This window comes from Nansenia antarctica, assembly GCF_963989245.1.
Source record: "Nansenia antarctica genome assembly, chromosome: 4".
Lineage (NCBI taxonomy): Eukaryota > Metazoa > Chordata > Actinopteri > Argentiniformes > Microstomatidae > Nansenia > Nansenia antarctica.
Window position 1 is genome coordinate 61,880,769 of NC_137689.1, and position 18,498 is coordinate 61,899,266.

The 18,498-nt window shown below is 44.0% G+C and overlaps 2 protein-coding genes across 2 annotated transcripts; one reads left to right on the top strand and one right to left on the bottom strand.

The window, feature by feature from the left end:
* The first annotated feature begins 6,066 nt into the window (after window positions 1-6,066).
* ubxn8 (UBX domain protein 8) lies at window positions 6,067-10,767 on the top strand. Its single transcript, XM_080528616.1, has 8 exons — window positions 6,067-6,224; window positions 6,706-6,834; window positions 7,055-7,128; window positions 7,253-7,375; window positions 7,658-7,792; window positions 8,046-8,087; window positions 8,519-8,593; window positions 9,455-10,767. Exons 1-8 carry the CDS (start codon window positions 6,140-6,142, stop codon window positions 9,623-9,625), a joined length of 834 nt encoding a protein of 277 aa, XP_080384742.1. The 5' UTR covers window positions 6,067-6,139; the 3' UTR covers window positions 9,626-10,767.
* Window positions 10,768-10,774: 7 nt separating this feature from the next.
* On the bottom strand, window positions 10,775-18,458 carry ppp2cb (protein phosphatase 2, catalytic subunit, beta isozyme). The gene is made up of 7 exons (XM_080528615.1): window positions 18,052-18,458; window positions 15,979-16,188; window positions 14,696-14,869; window positions 14,153-14,242; window positions 13,762-13,923; window positions 11,805-11,923; window positions 10,775-11,570 (listed from the first exon to the last, which is right to left on the bottom strand). The coding sequence occupies exons 1-7, from the start codon at window positions 18,151-18,153 to the stop codon at window positions 11,498-11,500; spliced, it is 930 nt and encodes a 309-aa protein (XP_080384741.1). The 5' UTR covers window positions 18,154-18,458; the 3' UTR covers window positions 10,775-11,497.
* Window positions 18,459-18,498: the final 40 nt, after the last annotated feature.

Sequence of the window (18,498 nt, forward strand, 5' to 3'; positions counted from 1 at the left end):
AGACAGGGTTGCCAGATGGGCTGGGTTTTGGTGGATTTAGAAGTTTTTAGATTGGTTAGGTTGGAAATTCTCAATCCCATCTGGCAACCCTTAGCGGAGAGTCTACAGCTTGTATGTTTACAGATATCGCGCTGCTGTGCACACCACACTTTGTTAAAAGAAATAAAGCTTGTACTTTTCTACTTATAATACATTCTACTGATGTAGTCTACCATTTGGTTTTAGTTATTGCTCTCACTTGTTTGTACCTTTTGCTAAGTCAAGCATTTAGAATGTAGAGTGCATATTGCGAAATTTCGCAACGTCAATAACGCATCGGCCTCTAAAAAACGCACGTTTTTTTTTTTTTTTTTTTACTCCGTTGCGAAAGGGCCCCCACCGCCACCTTGCGGGGGGGCCCCGGGATTTTGCGCTACGCCACTGAGACAGATGTTATCTTTACTGTTATTTTCTTGTTGATTATTATTATAATTATAGTGGTTGTTATTGTGGAAGCTGTATAGCCATTATTTCCAATTCAGATATAATACATATTACTTGATGTATGCACTTTGTTAGTTGTTTTAATCCTGTGGACTGAGATGGTCATGGTGATCACTCACTGATCACTCTCCTCCACACACATTTTGGCTTTGTGTATCAATAGAAAACATTAGCACTTCAGTCCTAGTTTCAGGGATGGGACGGTCTGGCCTGGGGTTAGGTACATTATCTATAGAATCAATGGGGCCCTAGTGAGAGAGACTACAAACATACACGCACACACACACACACACACATGCGTGCTTGCGCAAGCACACACCACACACACATACACACACACACACACACACACACACACACACACACACACACACACACACACACACACACACAATCAGATGGAGTCAGATGGGGACATGTTAGTCCCTGTTTAACTGCTTAGTTGGAGAACCTGCAAACTGCACAACAATGCCACTGAAGGAGTGGTTGGCTCCTTTCACCTCCCTGTTCTTTTCCTTTTATCTCCCCCCTTTCTCTTTCTGATCACCATTATTTTTCTGCTCCACCCACTCATATCTCTCTCTCTCTCTCTCTCTCTCTCTCTCTCTCTCTCTCTCTCTCTCTCTCTCTCTCTCTCTCTCTCTCTCTTCTCTCTTTCTCTTACTGATGACCTGTAATTGACCTGCAACATTCACATGCTACACCATAGATCTCCTCCAGTTGCCTAAGTAGGAAATATTAAAGCAGTGCCACGATAATTCTAAAACAATGATGTAACCCTGTTTTATTATACAGCATATTCTTCAATAGTCTAAAATTCCAAACAGACATATCAGAGTTGGTGTGTTATTGCTCATAGGATCATGGCAGACAACACGCTGTAATGGAAATAAACAAAAGATGACCTCATATCAGAGCTATGCAGCATGTAGTGTGACTGTTTAGAGTTAAATACCAACCACTCCAAACATACTCAAATATAGGCACCGAAGGCGTTAAATAAAGTCCCAGGGCTGAACAAGTGCCCAGGAGGAGAGACACTAGACACACCCTCCCAGCGCTCACCTGACGAGTCCTGCAGGTTACTGTGACGACCAAGGCAAGGTGTTGATGAGTAGTTAGTTGCTGATCTTACTGGATGGGCATGGACACACAATCTCCAAATGAATACATTCCAGGGGATCGTTTCTGCAGATCAAAGAACACTGTGTGAATGTATTATCTGGCCAGCGTTGACCACATGTGGTGCTGTAAAATATGTCCAAAAACTAACATAAGAAACTATCCCCCAGAACGTATTCATTTAGAGACTGGTTTGGGGGCTGGACACACTATAGACCTCAACCGTACTGGGGCTGGACACACTACAGACCTGAACCGTACTAGGCTGGACACACTACAGACCTGAACCATACTGGGTTTTACAAACTACAGACCTGAACCGTACTAGACGTTACACACTACAAACCTGAACCGTACTAGACTTTACACACTACAAACCTGAACCGTACTAGACTTTACACACTACAGACCTGAACCGTACTAGACTTTACACACTACAGACCTGAACCGTACTAGACTTTACACACTACAGACCTGAACCGTACTAGACTTTACACACTACAGACCTGAACCATACTAGACTTTACACACTACAGACCTCAACCATACTGGGCTTTACACACTACAGACCTGAACCGTACTAGACTTTACACACTACAAACCTGAACCGTACTGGGTTTTACAAACTACAGACCTCAACCATACTGGGTTTTACAAACTACAGACCCCAACCATACTGGGGCTGGACACACTACAGGACCGGCCCTGAATTCAAACTGTGCTTCTATCATTTGTTTTGGCCTTGTCCTTTCTAGCACTGTTTCAGCAATATGGTACATGCATATCCAGGCCAGCCCAGTACAGCTCAGCCTGGCTCAGCTTAGTTCGGCTCTGTAATGTGAATCAGAGTTAGTGATTAGGCTGCGGGTACAGTGATCACAACATACCTGAGTAATCTACGAAGTATGAAATGATGTCCACTCTCAACAGTCAGCTATAATCCAGTTCTTTATCTTTGAGTTGTCATCTATGTTAGAACAGTGAGATTAGAGGATGATCTCAGTAGACACATCAATATAACCATACACAAATGATTGTACTGTACTCAAATATTTGATTGATTGATTTTTGGGAAAACACAGATGCACACAGAGGAACAGTGGAAAAATACACAAGACAGACAATTTGTTTTAATATATATCCTATAAAAACTGCCCCATTTAATGTCTGATATGTTTTTGATATAAACAGCTGTTGAATGTTCACCTAGCACTATGAGTAGGTTATGCATGTTATGAATATGTTACACAATAGTCTCTCAGGATTGTGTCACAGACAGGTTTTAGGCAGACTGGTCCTGCCAGTGTCCCTGACAGAGATGTTTGGAGGGTGTACACACCCACACATACTCACCTACACACCCACCCACGCAGCCAGCAGCACACCCACACACACACACACACACACACACCCACACACACACACACACACACACACACACACACACACACACACACAAACATAAACCCACGCACAAGCACACACACACACACACACACACACACACACACACACACACACACACACACACAAACACATTTTTCCTCAGCTATCGAAGGATCACCATTGCAACAATTACTCAGAGATACCATTGGCATTACATTCCTTATGTCTCTTGTTTTTTCCATTGCTCCATGCATTCATAGATTATTACTGTTACAAAACCAGTTCTGCAGCCTCAGATTCCCCCGGAACTCCAGCCAAATAAGGAGACTGGTAGACCACTGGAGAATTACAAGTTCACCTTCAAAACACTTACAACATAGATTTTAAAGAGTTAAGCCTGGTTACAGTATAAGACCATTTTGGTTTCTTAGTCACCCTGCACATTATATATTTCACTTGTATTACTCTCTATTAATACATTGAATCAATATGATGATTCTATGAATAGATAGAATAAAAAAGACACCTAACAGTGACAAACAAACATACAGCTGGGGAGGCTGTTGGAGGTAGACATCTGAGGATGCGGAACTCATTGTAATGCATGGAACAGAATAAGAAATAGTATCAAACATGTGCGTCTGACACTGTACAGTGAGCCCGTCCTCCGATTTTTACCTCCTGTTGCTATAGTCTGTTGAGTCTGTCTCTTGTCTCTGAGGCCCTGTGTTATTCTCCTGCCCTCTCAGACTCAGGTGTTGCTACTAGTACAAAGTGTGTCCTATGAGACCTCTGCTTTCCACTACAGAAAAAGACAACATCATATGACCTTATACAGGTACAGACATTACAGATTAGCTGACATTCTGTCCTCCTCCCCTACAAGAGAAATGTGTGTTATCATACAAATCATTTTTCGTGATAGGACTTTCAGCAATTACATAACTGATATAGGCAGTGTTGGGAAAGCTACTGTGAAAATGTATTTGACTAGATTACCAATTATTTTACATGGAAAGAAGTTGAACTACACTAAAGCTACCCTTGAGTGAAATATAGTTTGTCAAACTAAAGCTACTTTGAAAAGGTAGTTCACTACATCGAAACTACCTTATCCAACACAGACAGTCAATTACTGAACAATGACCACAGAGAGAGAGAGAGAGAGAGAGAGAGAGAGAGAGAGAGAGAGAGAGAGAGAGAGAGAGAGAGAGAGAGAGAGAATGGTGAGGTGGAGCAAAGTGGGGAGACCGGAGGCAGTAAGAGAAGAAATAGTTGAGAAATTATTCAAGGGCTGGAATAACAGTTACATTCCACTGCTTGGTTTTCTTTCAGAAAAATGTTGTAATAATAATAATAATAATAGCTTGGTTTTATATAGCGCCTTTCACAAACCCAAAGGCGCTTTACAGAATTTACAGACAGAAAGTCAGACAGACACAACAGAAAAAAGCGACAACGACAAAACTAAACTAGGGGCGAAGGCCTTGGTGAACAGATGAGGTTTTGAGGGTTGATTTGAAAGTGACCAGGGTAGGGGCATTGTGAATCACTCTGGGGAGAGAGTTCCAGAGGGTGGGTGCTGCCACACTCCGGCCACGGAGTCAGAGAGGGAAGGTCGGAGTCTGGCAATGTTTTTGAGGTGGAAGAAGGCAGATTTGGTGACGGCTTGATGTGTGACTGGAAGGAGAGGGTGGAGTCGAGGATGACGTCCAGGTTGCGGACTTCAGGAGATGGGAAGATGGACCAGCCGTCAACCTCAAGGATGAAGTCACCAACCTTCCGGAGCAGTGCCTTGGGTGCCACAACCATGAGCTCTGTTTTCTTACTGTTGAGTTTGAGAAGGCTTAATGTTATCCAGATTTTTATTTCCTGCAGGCAGTTGACAAGGGACTGAGGGGGAAGCGGAGAGGATGGAGTAGAGCTGAGATAGATTTGGGTATCATCAGCGTAGCAGTGGAAGTTGAGGCCGTGATGATGGAGGATCTGGCCGAGGGGAAGCATGTAGATGGTGAAGAGGAGGGGTCCATGCACAGAGCCTTGAGGCATGCCTTGATTGACTGGGGCTGGGGGGGAACTCGAGCCATTGACAAACTGTTCCCTGTTTGAGAGGTAAGATTTGAACCAGGAGAGGGCTGTGCCGGTGACACCTAGGAGGGCGGATAGGCGGTTGAGGAGGATGGTGTGGGAGACAGAGAGGTCCAGAAGGATGAGGATACTGAAGCGGCCAGAGTCAGCAGCGATGAGAAGATCATTGATGATCTTAATGAGGGCAGTCTCCGTGCTGTGGTGTAGTCTGAAGCCAGATTGAAGGGGCTCATAGAGCTCATAGTTGGACATATGGACGTAGTGAGTAGTGACAGTAGCTTACTACCCAGCTACATGGCAAAAAAGTAGTTAACTGCATGAAAAACTACTAGGATTTGAATTTAGTTTAACTACCACCAAGCTACTGCAACATGCAGTTAAACTGATAGTTGAATTACATGTAGTGGAACTACTCCCCAACACTGAATATAGGAATAATGAATGGAAACACATTGAAAAAGAGTACATTTCAATTAGTTTACATTCTCTATTCTCATTTCAAATATGACTTATATACACTGATTAGTGAAGGGAGGATCAGTTTCACTTTCCAGACACCCTGCCCTATTCCCCATAAATGACAACAGACAGGCTTTTCTCCCAGGAGAGGAGACACACCTGCTGAGCCTTTTCTCAATTTAGGGTTAGGGTTAGTTAATTGTCCTTTCTCAACTCCCTCACGTCGCGTCTTCCACCCGCTTCGTCCTCAAAAAGCATTAGAGGAGAATATGTAAGGAAAAGGAACCTAGGTCTTCTCATCCAACACGTTTTGGAGTAGGTATGGGTTGGAGGAGGACGGAGGAGAGGATGCGAGGAATGATGTTTCGAGAGTGGGCCCATGGTGAAGGATGCAGATGTGTCGTGGGCCCATGGTGAAGGAAGGATGCAGATGTGTACACATGTTGGCCAGCAGGGGGCGCCCGTCCCGTCCCCGCGCTGCAGATGCAACGTCAGCGGTGTGACGTCATTTACAGGAAAAGAAGATCGTAAATGGATAAACAAACGACCAGTGCGGCTGTTTCATGGAAGACGGTCAATTAACGTGATTTTTAGCTAGATAATGTTCGCGTCGAGGTCAGCTTGGATTTTGGGCATCTTGTCGATATCATTCATTTGTTGTATTTCATGGAAACATTCCATTATCGGTAAGGGTTTCTCTTACTGATCGTCCCATACGTTAAATCAACGTGGTTCCACTACAATTAGAAGTTTCATCGTTGTGTAAAATGAATGTCTATTAGAATGTGTATCAGTAACCACCGCCACCCATGGAATTATAATGGTACAGAAAGTTATGGTGGGCGTCATTCTGAATGACCCTTCAGTGGCTCCTTGTAGTAGACCGAGACAAACATTAGGTTCTTCTCATTCTAATTCTCTCTTATATTGCCACAGTACAATAGCTAAATAGACAGTATGCATACGGTATCGGTATCCTATGGCAACACACTCAGGCTACATATTGTTGATGAGGCTCCTATCCATGTGAATGCCTCTATAACAGGGGGGGCTAGTAGTGGAGGTAGGTATGTTTAATACCATTCCTGATTCAGTTCCATGCATTACCATGAGCCACTGGAGTATCATCTGAATCTCAATCTATGTATTTGTGTCCTCTTCCTCCAGGGGTGAGGAGTGTGTTGTTGCTACTGGGGCGAGCGGTTCTGCTGCTGGGGCTGTCCACCTGGACGGTGTCCTACCTCTACCCACGCCTGAGAGCTGCCTTCTTCCCCAGCGCCATCACTACATCTGAATGTAGGCCGCCAGCTAACCCTAACCACTGTTCAATCCTCAGATGTCACGTTCACGGCTGCGAATCCGGTCTCATATAGACTTGTTGATGCTTATTGATGAAGATGCTTAATAGATATACATTTGGTTTGGCAGGCAGATCAAACATAACATAGATACAACACAAGTACAATGTAAATATAGTAGTATGCTCTGATCGGATGACAGCAGTGTTGTCCTTCAGATCAGGAGGATGAGGAGGCCAAACGGAGGCAGAAGCTGGTGAGGGAGGAGCTGCAGGAGAGGCACAGTGAGAGGGTAAGAACACCTTTCTGCCTCATCATCTGCTAATACTATTAAAATCCGCCCCAGCTCTATGTTTGACAGAGCAATACTTTGCGTGTGTCTGTGTGTGTATCTGTGCCCCCCCCTCCCCCTCCAGGCTGGCTTCTATCAGGATGCTGTACTGAAGCCTCGCCAGACGTTGTCTTGGAAGAAGAAAGAGGAGCGATACTACCGCATGACCGGAGAGACCTGGAAGATGACAGAAGGAGAACAACTTGGGGTAAGAGAACTTGTACAAATGTTTGATACACAATGGAAATAATGACCATACACACATATGTGTCTCTATATACCAACCTCCTTTTACACTTTCTCTATTTCAAATATAATCTTGTTGAAAGCACAATCACTGACTGGAAGTCTAGTCCTCCTGGCCCATTTAAAGCAATGCTGTACCTTTCTGCCACACAGAGGATTGTGTATGTGTTGCACAAATCAGCGGATACTTGCCACTCCAAATTGTACTGACTGCACTGGAAATGTGTTATTCCTGTGCTTACAGGAAGGAGAATCGTATGGAACAAGCCCCCAGGAGGAAGTGAGCGGGACACCCAATCAGCAGGCAGTACGGAGGAGGAAGCTACCAGAGAGCGCCACTAGGGTGCATCCTAGACCTGAGCCCCCTCCTGAGAAGAGAGTGAGTAGCAGTGGAGGCTGGTGGAGGTAGAATTCGGAGGACGGGCTGTTTGTGTGTTTGATGCCATTCCTCATTCCATTCAATGCATTACAATGAGCCTGTCCTTCGATTTCTACCTCCACCAGCCTCCCCTGATGTGTACTATTTCCTTCTGAGGATGCTCTACCCTTGTCCTCACAATGAACACTTCAATCTCACTTCAGATGTCAGGTTGCTAACGGCCCAATCATGTGTTTGCTCTTCTTCTGTTAAGGTTGTCGTGCTCCCAGAAGAGCCAGAGGATGACGCTGAAGGGGTACATACTCATAATATCTACCTCTTTTAGTTCAATGCTGAGGGTTTCATTAGTCTGATAAATGCTGTGAGAAATAATTTTTTGTCCAAGCTAAATCAAATCTTATGTTGATAAGTATAACCCATGCAGATTAACCTCTTAATTGTAAATCTTTCTATACTTCCCCTCTCATCTATCTATCTATCCATCTATCTATCTATCTATCTATCTATCTATCTATCTATCTATCTATCTATCTATCTATCTATCTCTCTATCTTGATGTTAGTTAGTGTTGGTGTGGGTTAGTTAGGGTTCAGTTAATGTGGGTTAGTGTTGACATGGATTAGTGTTGACGTGGGTTAGTTAGTGTTGACATGGGTTAGTTAGTGTTGATGTGGATTAGTTAGTGTTGATGTGGGTTAGTAAGTGTTTGTTACTCCTCTCTGGTAGGTTGTGAGGGTAGCTCTGAGATGTCCCAGTGGAAGAACGGTTCACAGGAGGTTCCTCAAGTCACACAGCTCCTCGGTAAGACTACTCTCTAACTTGACAAGATCGGGTGAAAAAGTCCCCAAGTAGGGCAAGGTCATTTTTCAGTTTTGTACAGATTATGAAAGTGCAGATTGTAAACTTTCAAATCTGTGTCATTTGAAATCTGAAAATAGTTGAAGAAGATATGCTTATTTGAATGTTGGTACACCTCAAACCAAATACCAGAGAAAATCGCTCTGAATCAAAACAGTTGCGTTTGCTACCATCGCGTTGGTAGCTAGCTAGCAGCTAAGAAAGGACATCGCTATGAACATCTAACTGCATGTTAGCACATCACAACATGCTGATAGAAGATCAACATGCTAAAAACACATAACTTCACATAATTAGATAATCACACAGTCCTTGGTTTTAAACACGTCCTAAAACGTAAGTATGTTTACAGGCTACTGGGTTATGTATCACTAACCCAGTAGCCTGAAGCAGGACGGCAGACGATACAGTGAAACCAATTCACAAATTATAAGTATTTAGTGATCCTAAAACTGTTGTTTGTTATATTGAATGGGCTCTTCAACACTTAAACTTTCGTAATATGCCAAAAAATAGAATTGTTTTATTTTATTTCTTTTTTTAAAGAAGCTTTTTGGTCATTTGCGCGACTTGAGAATTGCCGGCATGCCATATCTGTTAGAAATTATCAATAATTATCCATTGACCTATTCTAAAAATAGCAGTGGAGGCCAACATTATTGCTCTGTCTGCATAATATGCTCACTGTTGTTGGTTTTCAATGCTGTCTCCTCAAAGTACCATCCATATCCCAATTAAGATCCAAACATACAGTATACCATGGTAACAGTAATGTCTGTGTCTGTGTCTGTGTGTCTGCTACAGATTCTTCTGGACTGGTTGCTGAAAGTGGGCTACCATCCTACACTCTACACACTGTGTACCTCGTACCCCAGACGACCCCTGGACACAGGGAGAGACATCAGCATGGAGGAGGCTGGCATCCTGACACACACAGTCCTGAACGTGGAGGAGAAGGACCCCTCCTCTACCTGACAGCTATCTGTTGTGGTTTCCTTGTTCTATAACCATTAAAGCTGCCTTCCAGGTCCCTTACATTGCAGTGAACATGGGGTTCCTAGGAGGTTTACCATCCCACACTATCTAATGCTCCCAAATAGGTCAAAACAATAGAATTGAACTATGTACGAGCATTAGGCAGTGTGCAGGTAGCTTCATATGTTCATGTACTGTACCATTTTTGTGACCTGCCCCTGTAACTTGTTGCTGAGTCATGAAGCTATCAGCACTGCCAATCCTTGTTACCATAAACACTCGAGAGGGAAAGCAGAATCTCTGATCTTGAAATCACTTGCAAAAGATCAGCTAGTGCAGTGCCTCACTAACAACAAACACTAACATGGGGGTGAAGCTTTAGGTCCTGTACGTGTGGGTTTTATGGTGTTATTTCTATGTACTCAAATACCACATTTTGTGTGAATTCCAATGGTCTCCCAGGTTAGTTATGCAGTATTTTGCTAGTGATAGTACAACAATACCACATCCTGTGACATTCACATACATGATAAGTGAAAGGGTGACTAAGGCCCAATCCCAATTCACCCCTTGGCCCTACCACACCTACCCATCTGTTTTGCGACGCAGGCCCAATCCCATTTATGGGATTTTTCTTCATTGTGAACGAATTACAAGCGTCCATGCTTTTCTATGATACTACTGATGACGTATCAGGGTCTTTAAGGGTTATCCCATTTCACAGGGGAAGATTTTCAACCACTACCCCTTGTAATCTGTTCCGAGGGGCATGCCGAAAAGCGAGTGACACTCCAAAACTTTTTAGGAGGAAAAATGAGAAATGGGATTGGGCCTGACAAACCCTAAATGGTCTTATAGGCAAGGGTTCACCCTTTAAAATCTATGTTGGTGTCAGTGTTATGAAGGAATAGTGGTGTTTCCTGCTAGTCACCATATTTGGCTGGAGTTCTGGAAGCTGAGGCTACAGAACTGGATTTGTTTATCTGGGAATGTATCGCTATAGACTGAACTGAAGCATACAGCAAAGAGACACGTCTCGTGATTTGTATCTCTGAGTTGTTGTAATAATGGCTGTTCTGTTTTGTTTTTCTGTTTTTAAATCATCAAAAGAAGCCCACAGCAACAGTCATTAATTGGTGTAGTTGACGATTAAAAGTACTTTATTAGTTCAAATACATCAAAGAAGAGGCAATCACTTCATGACAAATATACAGAGAGAGAAAGGACAGTGAACACAAAAACAGGAAGATTAGACAAAAGGGGAGAGAGGGAGAAATAGAGAGAGAGAATAGGGACAGAGGTCTACAGACATGAAAGCATACACTCCCAACAAGGAGCTTGTCCCTCATTATAAGCATCCATTCTCAGATAGATAGTAGTGTTTGTTTGGTTGGTAGGTGATGTGGAAGGGGAGGAGTGGGATGATGTAAGCTTGTGCATTTGTATAAAATAATACCGTAATTCACATGCCCAGCATTGCCAACAAAAGGTATCATTTGTCCAGTGACTTTTTGGGGTTACAGGAGGGAGGGGGGGAGCCAAGTTGTCACATTTTTGCGTAGAAGAGTAATGAACAGTCCATGAACAAAGAGAGACCATTACTAGTATTGATAGCATACAGCAGGCAGTTGCACAAGAGGCTAGAACAGGACACTGTGTAGCAGGATAGAGACACAGGGCGTTGGGATCATTTGGATGTGTACTAAATGCTTTTATGGCACATTTTGGTCCATGTTAGTGCTTCCGGCGTGACGCACAGGTCGTATGCACACTTGTGTTGTAATGCGGGGGGATGGGTGGGTGGGTGGCCTGCTTGCTGTAGAGGACCTCCTGTGTTCCTCCACTAGGCTGGGGGATTAGAGTTGGGGGGGTTTATAAGAAGTAGTCTGGGGTACGGCGGGTGACGTGAGGCTCTCCGCGTCGGGGTGCAGGGTCAAACTGAAGGCTGTAGGGGGAAGCAGAGACAACATGGAAGCATTAGATAATCACTTCACACCAAAATCACATGACATCAAACTCCCATGAGGCATGAAGAAGCCACAATAAGGGATCCAATCATGATTGTTCCTCAGAAATATAGTAAATCAGTTGTCCTCTTAACAGCAGTCAGTATTCTCAAAGACACAAAAGACAGAATATTTACTAGTCAAACACAACAACAACAACAATAACAACTCACAAAGAGTATTTAAGAGTATCATCCAGTTCCATGATGGCCGCTTGGTTGCCACAGCGATAGCAGTAGTTTGGCGCACTGAAGATGGTGACAACGTTTCGATCGTGACACCAGTTGTATCCCTGGGAAACACAATAACGACATTAGATTACACACACACACAAGGAGTTTTCTGCTAACTCTTTCTGTGGGAGATCTGGCTGATAGAACCCATTCCATTGCAAGACTATAGTCATCAGTGTTTCCCACAGGATGTTGTGAGACTGGGGGGGATTAACGACAGTGCTAAATCGTATGGACCTACAGTATATGCAGTGCGAATCCCAAAGATCTCACGGGTAACATCGTGTCGCTCGCTTGTAAAAATATTTTCGAGGGCCACCAGTCTAGGTAATTAATGGTAAACAATGGTCATATAAAACTGCCTTTAACGAGATCAAACTCTTGACACACTTGGAGCTCCGCTTGTGTGTGTATGTACCGGTATATGTTGTGTCTGTAAATGCGTGAAGAAAGTCTCCTAATACCAATAATATGGTATCAAATATAAATGTCTTTAAATTCAAGGAGAAGTGACAATACGCAGGGCTTAAAGTGGGAAAAAATCCTGTGCCTGAAACTTTTCCTTGGGGAGGGGGGTCACAGTTTGAGATATTGGGAGAGTGGGTACAGAAGACAGCTTCTTGTCTCAATGTTAAAATGCATTAATACTGTTTTATACTCATACAAAATAAAATAATATATTTAGATGTCTTTAAAAGAACAAACTGATTAAATCACTTAAAGCCAAACTGATTGCATCACTTATTAAGCCACTATCACTATAACAATAGATCAATAGATCTACATCAAGTAGAATACTGATGACTAGTGACCAGTCAAGACCATTGGACTCCAGGATATCTTTGAGCTCCTGCATGAGGGCTGACGAGTTGGCGATGTTTACTTTCCTGCTGGCTAGGTGTTGTGTTGTTACTTTGGCCAGATCATCATCAAAAAATCGAGGACAAGGACATTGAGGATTTTGTCCATGTTAAGATTAGTAGCTTCGTCGATATTCATTGAAAACGTTGCTTTTTTTAGCTTTTCACACAGCCGTTTCTTTTAATTCCGGGGCAAGGCCATGTGTGTTTAAATAGCTGGCGTGCTGATTGGAAACGGACAGCTTTGTCAGTGCATTTTTGTCTTCTGATAGCTTCTTGCACAAATCGACGAGTGGCTGAGCCATTGTGAAAGACAGATCATGTTCAGCTATAAACGCACACTCGGATCTTTTGCTCGCAAACACGGTCGGTCATTGAAGATGAAGTAGTACCTGTAGCCGTCACTCAAATAGCATGTGATTTTTAAAATTTATTTTTTGCTCAAAATTCCCCCGCGCCGGAGAACTTTAAGCCCTGTATACGTAATGAAGCAGCTTCCACTAGGAAATGTGTTGACTCAGGAATTCTTAGGACTCTTCAGCACTGTCAGCACGCTGGACCCTCCCACGTTCCCTCCTTCCCAATGTGTCAGAGCCCTGGCTCCTCCCACCCTATCAGCACTCTGGCTCCTCCCACCCTATCAGAGCCCTGGCTCCTCCCACACTCCCAGCCTGTCAGCGCCCTGGCTCCTCCCACACTCCCAGCCTGTCAGAGCCCTGGCTCCTCCTCCCTCCCAGCAGGAAATGGGAAATCCTATAAATAAAAGACTGAAGTACACAAGGCTGCTGAATTATTGATGGGTGTTAAACATCTCTAACTCATACAGCAGATTCCATCTGGACCCTCTCCTGAACCAGACTAGATTGCGAGGGGCAGACAGGCAGGCTACAGTCACTAGAACTCAAGCTTGGAGCTACATCTTACGTAATAGACTTACACCTCCAATTAGATAACAGATTTCGCAAATACAATTTTGTTGTCCATCATGTTATAGCCAGGAAACACAAAGTTGTTGTAATGAAACAGGAAGTGTGTACCTCCATGACCAGCTGATGGGCGCGAGACACCAGGGTGAGGCCGTTGGCATGGTTGAAGGTCTCCGATATGTCCTGTCCAAAGGTGTACCCTGCTCCCCTGGGGGAGATGCCCCAGCCTCCACGATCATCAGGGTCCGACCACAGCAGGTCACACATGGGGCCCTGGGAGAGAGAGGGAGACAGACAGGCAGAAAGAGGAAGGAGAGATCTCAATAGTTGCCCTCCATGACTAAACAAGGAAGACTTTTTTTTGGTCACAAACAAAATATTTCTTGGGCAATGTCATACCATCCTACAATCACCCCATGCCAATGGTCGCTACTACCTGTTTAGCCTGTAAGACTGTTAACTACGACAGCCAGGGCTGGAGAACCAGACAGAGCTGACTGACCTCGTGTGGGACCTCCTGCAGGCGGTCCAGGGCTCGGATGTGGTCCAGAGTGTCTATCGACGGGGACAGGCCACCGTGCAGGCAGAAGATCTACATGCGGGATGGAGGGAGGAACCACAAAGAGGGTCATTCAGAGCTCCTACACATTTTCCATTAAAACAATTCCAGACCTACTTTTTCCACATTTCTCAGTAGTTTTGTAGGTTTGTATTGACAGAGCTCCTAGACTATTGCCCCATTACCGTTTGACAGTCCTATGACCACTGTTAAGGACGCAGGCTATGCTTCCAATGAATACCTGTATCGTGTCTGGTCAGAGAGCACAGACAGAAAAATGACCTGGGTCCAATACATATGTCAAACACCTGAGGGCATTTCTCATGTGGTTGGTTGCTTTAGTGAGGGCCTTGCACTTATATCGGTTCCATTGGAGCAGGCAAACTAAACAGAACCAAGCTCAAGTACGTTAAAGTGTCTTGATGTGTGTAGTCGACCCAGATGTGGACAGAACAGGAGAGGCTGCGGCGGCGGTGGTGGTGGTACCTGTTCGTCGACCAGGGCGGTCAGGGGGAGATAGTCAAAGAGGTCTGTGAAGTATTTCCACACGTTGGCATTGCCGTACTTCCGCAGGCACTCATCGTAGAAGCCGTACACCTGCGTGATCTGTCTGCTCTCATGGTTCCCCCGCAGTATCGTGATGCGCTTGGGGTAACGGACCTGAGGAGAGGCGGCAGCTCAGATTAGACACGCCTACACACCAGAAACACATGAACATCCTGTCTGTGTTATTCAACGGGCCTATGAGAAGAAATAACAGGGTTTCACCTTGTTTACGTTCAAGTACCACCATGTGAAATTATGTCTCGTTTATAAGAATGAAAAACAGCAAACTAAACTCTCTATTTGGGCAGAGTACAGCCTAGCTGCACAAGGCCGATCGCTTGTGTTGTTCTTAGATGAGCTGGTCTGTCACATTGCTAAACCCTGATAAATACATACACAACCGGATGAACGCAATTGTAAAGCCCATGTTAACAGCAGTGATAGTGGAGGGCATGACTGTGACCTCACCCACTTACTCATGTCAGCATGACTGCCTTGTCAGCATTACCAGCACAGCTCAGTAATTAATTGAGTCCACAAAAAACATCTATCTAATTGAGGTTTGCAAACAGTGTTGCATACATTTGCCTACTAAGTAATGCCACCCATACTTAAACAAAACACTGCTATCTCAGGGTTCTCCACACAGGATTTCTTAGCATGGTAGCACTGGATTGCATTATCAAAAAGACTCACATTTAATCAAAAATGTGCTAAAACGCTGAATTAACTGAGGAACAACTTTCACTTTTAGTTTTAACAGCAATTGGCAATCAAAGACAGTTAATCTATCATGACGATAACAGTTTAATTTGCTCTGAAATGTTGACATAGTGGCGGAGCAAAGTGGATACTATCCATTATCTCCCTATCCATTCTACGGGGAGAACCCTGCTGTCTGAGGGCTAGTATACGTTCAACCTGACTTTCTTCAGGATGCTCTCAGAAGCCCTGTATGGACACGAGCCCAGACCCTAGACACTTGTGTGCAACTAAGAGGATTGAATAGATGTAAGCTAGTGGAGCTATCATGCTGCTTCAACATATCCAACACTCAGACCTACTGAAGTGGCTCAGGCAAAGTGCTGCAATGTCGTAATTCAATAATCAAAAATGTAAAAGGGCATTTTAACAAACCTAGGTCAGCCTATGGCACAGACCACAGGGGCTAGGGAGGACAGGGCCAGAGGCCAGTCTGCTTTCACCTCTAGTTCACTACTTGCCTTTAATGATACGAGCAGCGTGACGGTTTCCACCGAGTAGTAGCCTCTGTCTACGTAGTCTCCCATGAACAGGTAGTTGGTGTCGGGCGACTTCCCTCCGATTCTGAAGAGCTCCATGAGGTCATGGAACTGGCCGTGGACATCCCCACACACGGTGACAGGGCAGCGCACCTCCTGCACGTTGGACTCCTTGGTCAGGATCTCTTTAGCCTGCAGGAGGAGAGACGATCACCACAGGGATGACAAACTCCCATACTATGACCTAGTGAGAGCTCAAATCACAACGAAGCTCAGTGGTTTCTCTGTGCTTTTGATTAAATCATGGTATGCAAAAGGTGAAAAATGTATATTGTCCGTATAGTCAACTTCAGGGTCAATCAAATCATATAACCAAGCTGTATCATTCTGGCCATGGTCTGAATGATGACTTGAATAACATTGAAACAATAGAATCAACTGAGAAGACTTCTTAACGACCCGTTCTAGAGCAGCTACGCAACCCACCTGCAAACATATGCTGTGTCCCATTTCTACAGCCTCCCCGGAAGTATGCAACTCTGCACTGAATTCACCCACATTTGAGCTGGATTGGCATTAGAGCCGATGCGTAGACCAATCACGGTTAAATCCATCTGACGATGTGTAGCATACTGTACTAGGAGAAACGGGACACAGCAACAGTCCTATGTAATCATATCTACCACTACATGGTTTATGTTGATGCTGGAGCAAACCCCCCCCCCCCAAATCACCATAACATTAGCTGCTACCCCATCATCACCATGGAGACAATGCTCCTGTGTCTCCATGGAGACCTCTCTTTGCAGCACAGCCCTATGCCTCCTAAATCCTCACTGTCATTGTCTGCCTGTGTGTGACGTTGATGTAAATTCAGTCAAACTTGCCACCTCACCAAAGCAAACAAGGCACACTTGTCAGTCTGATATAATGTAATATTTGCATTCACCCACCTGCAGTGCAATAAATACTTACTGGCTGCATTGAAATGAACATATTAATGTCTGTCTATAACTGTATATTATGCATATTGTAATCTCTCCATGCAGAGTAGATTGACATTGAATTACCTAAGATCACATATGTATTGGGTGCAAAGGGCTTTTTTAGACCATAATAAATAGTGAGTCAGCCACAGTGATTCTGAGTCATCCAGAAAAGTAAATCAACTACTGCTAGAAGAGTTCATGACTGAGTAGCTAAGTCGGCGACATCAGAGGAATCTGTCTGTTTACCATTAGCATCAAGCTTTGCATATGATCCACCCTTACAAATTAAAAGTGAAATCTGTAATTCAAACGCGTTCCCACCCACGTTTTTGCTAAACAGCTGAGGGATGGGGCTCTCAATTACATAGAGAGCTATGGATGCAATAATATAGTTTTAACCATGTTTAGAAGCTATACATTGTTTGTTTACAATTGCATTGTTTGCGAAAACGGAACAAGCTTATGTTGGGGGTCTGATGGGGTAAGACAGTAGAACTCTGAGCTAATGAGGCATTTATAAATGATATTCTTCAAGAATTAATGGCTATAATATCATTCATTTAAACGTCCAAACATTGTTGTATCAATTAGAGATTGCACCTTAGGTGTGATAGTTTTGGATAGGTTTGTCAAATAAATATGTAAAGCTGTATTAACAAATAAGCAAGACTTTGTGTTTATGTCGTTATGATGATCAGGTGATTACGACCTGGGCGGCCTCGAGCTAGTTTGTCTAACTACGAGTTGTATTTATCTATGTTAGCTACAATATGTTGTTGACAAGGGGGTGGAAATGCCATTCGCAAGCGAGCTAAGACATTTAATTCGTGTAACTGCAACCAATAAATGTAGCCTAGCTAGGTAGCTTGTTGGGGGAGACATTCGACATGGCTAAGAATACGGCTAGCTTGCTAACAGCTACTTGAGCTAACGACGTTGTAGTGAATGTGACCAGCCAGGCAGCCGCCGGTGTGACAGCTAGCATCACCGCTAGCATGACAGCTAGCTAGCATTGCTAGCTAATTAGCGAGCTAGCCAGAAAACGAATTGCCAAGTCGATCCTTACCTTTTCGCATAGCGTTCTCACTTGATTCTCAGACAGCTGCTTACATTCATTCAGTTGTTCGACCCATTGGTCTAATTCCTTGGTAAATACTTTATCGTCCATTTTGAAAGCTGTATGTATTTAGCTAATTGTAATGGTGAGGCTAATGAAACAGAAACGTTATTTCCCCAAATTCGACGCAACAACACAGTCGGGCTAAGGAGTTGTCGAGCGTTGCGCACCTAATCTCGTTACCCCTGTTTATTGTAAACCAACGGTTTGGGGAATCTGGGATACAAATTGGAACCGTTGTCCACTATTCCAAACTAATCCGCAGAGAATAATGTGATCCACGAATGAACGGTGTGGCGCGGCGGGGACCAGCTCCTCTCTCCCCGACCTTCCAAAGGAACTCGCTGTGTAATGGCCGCTCGCTCTGCCTCGGCCAGACGTCATCACATTGGTATT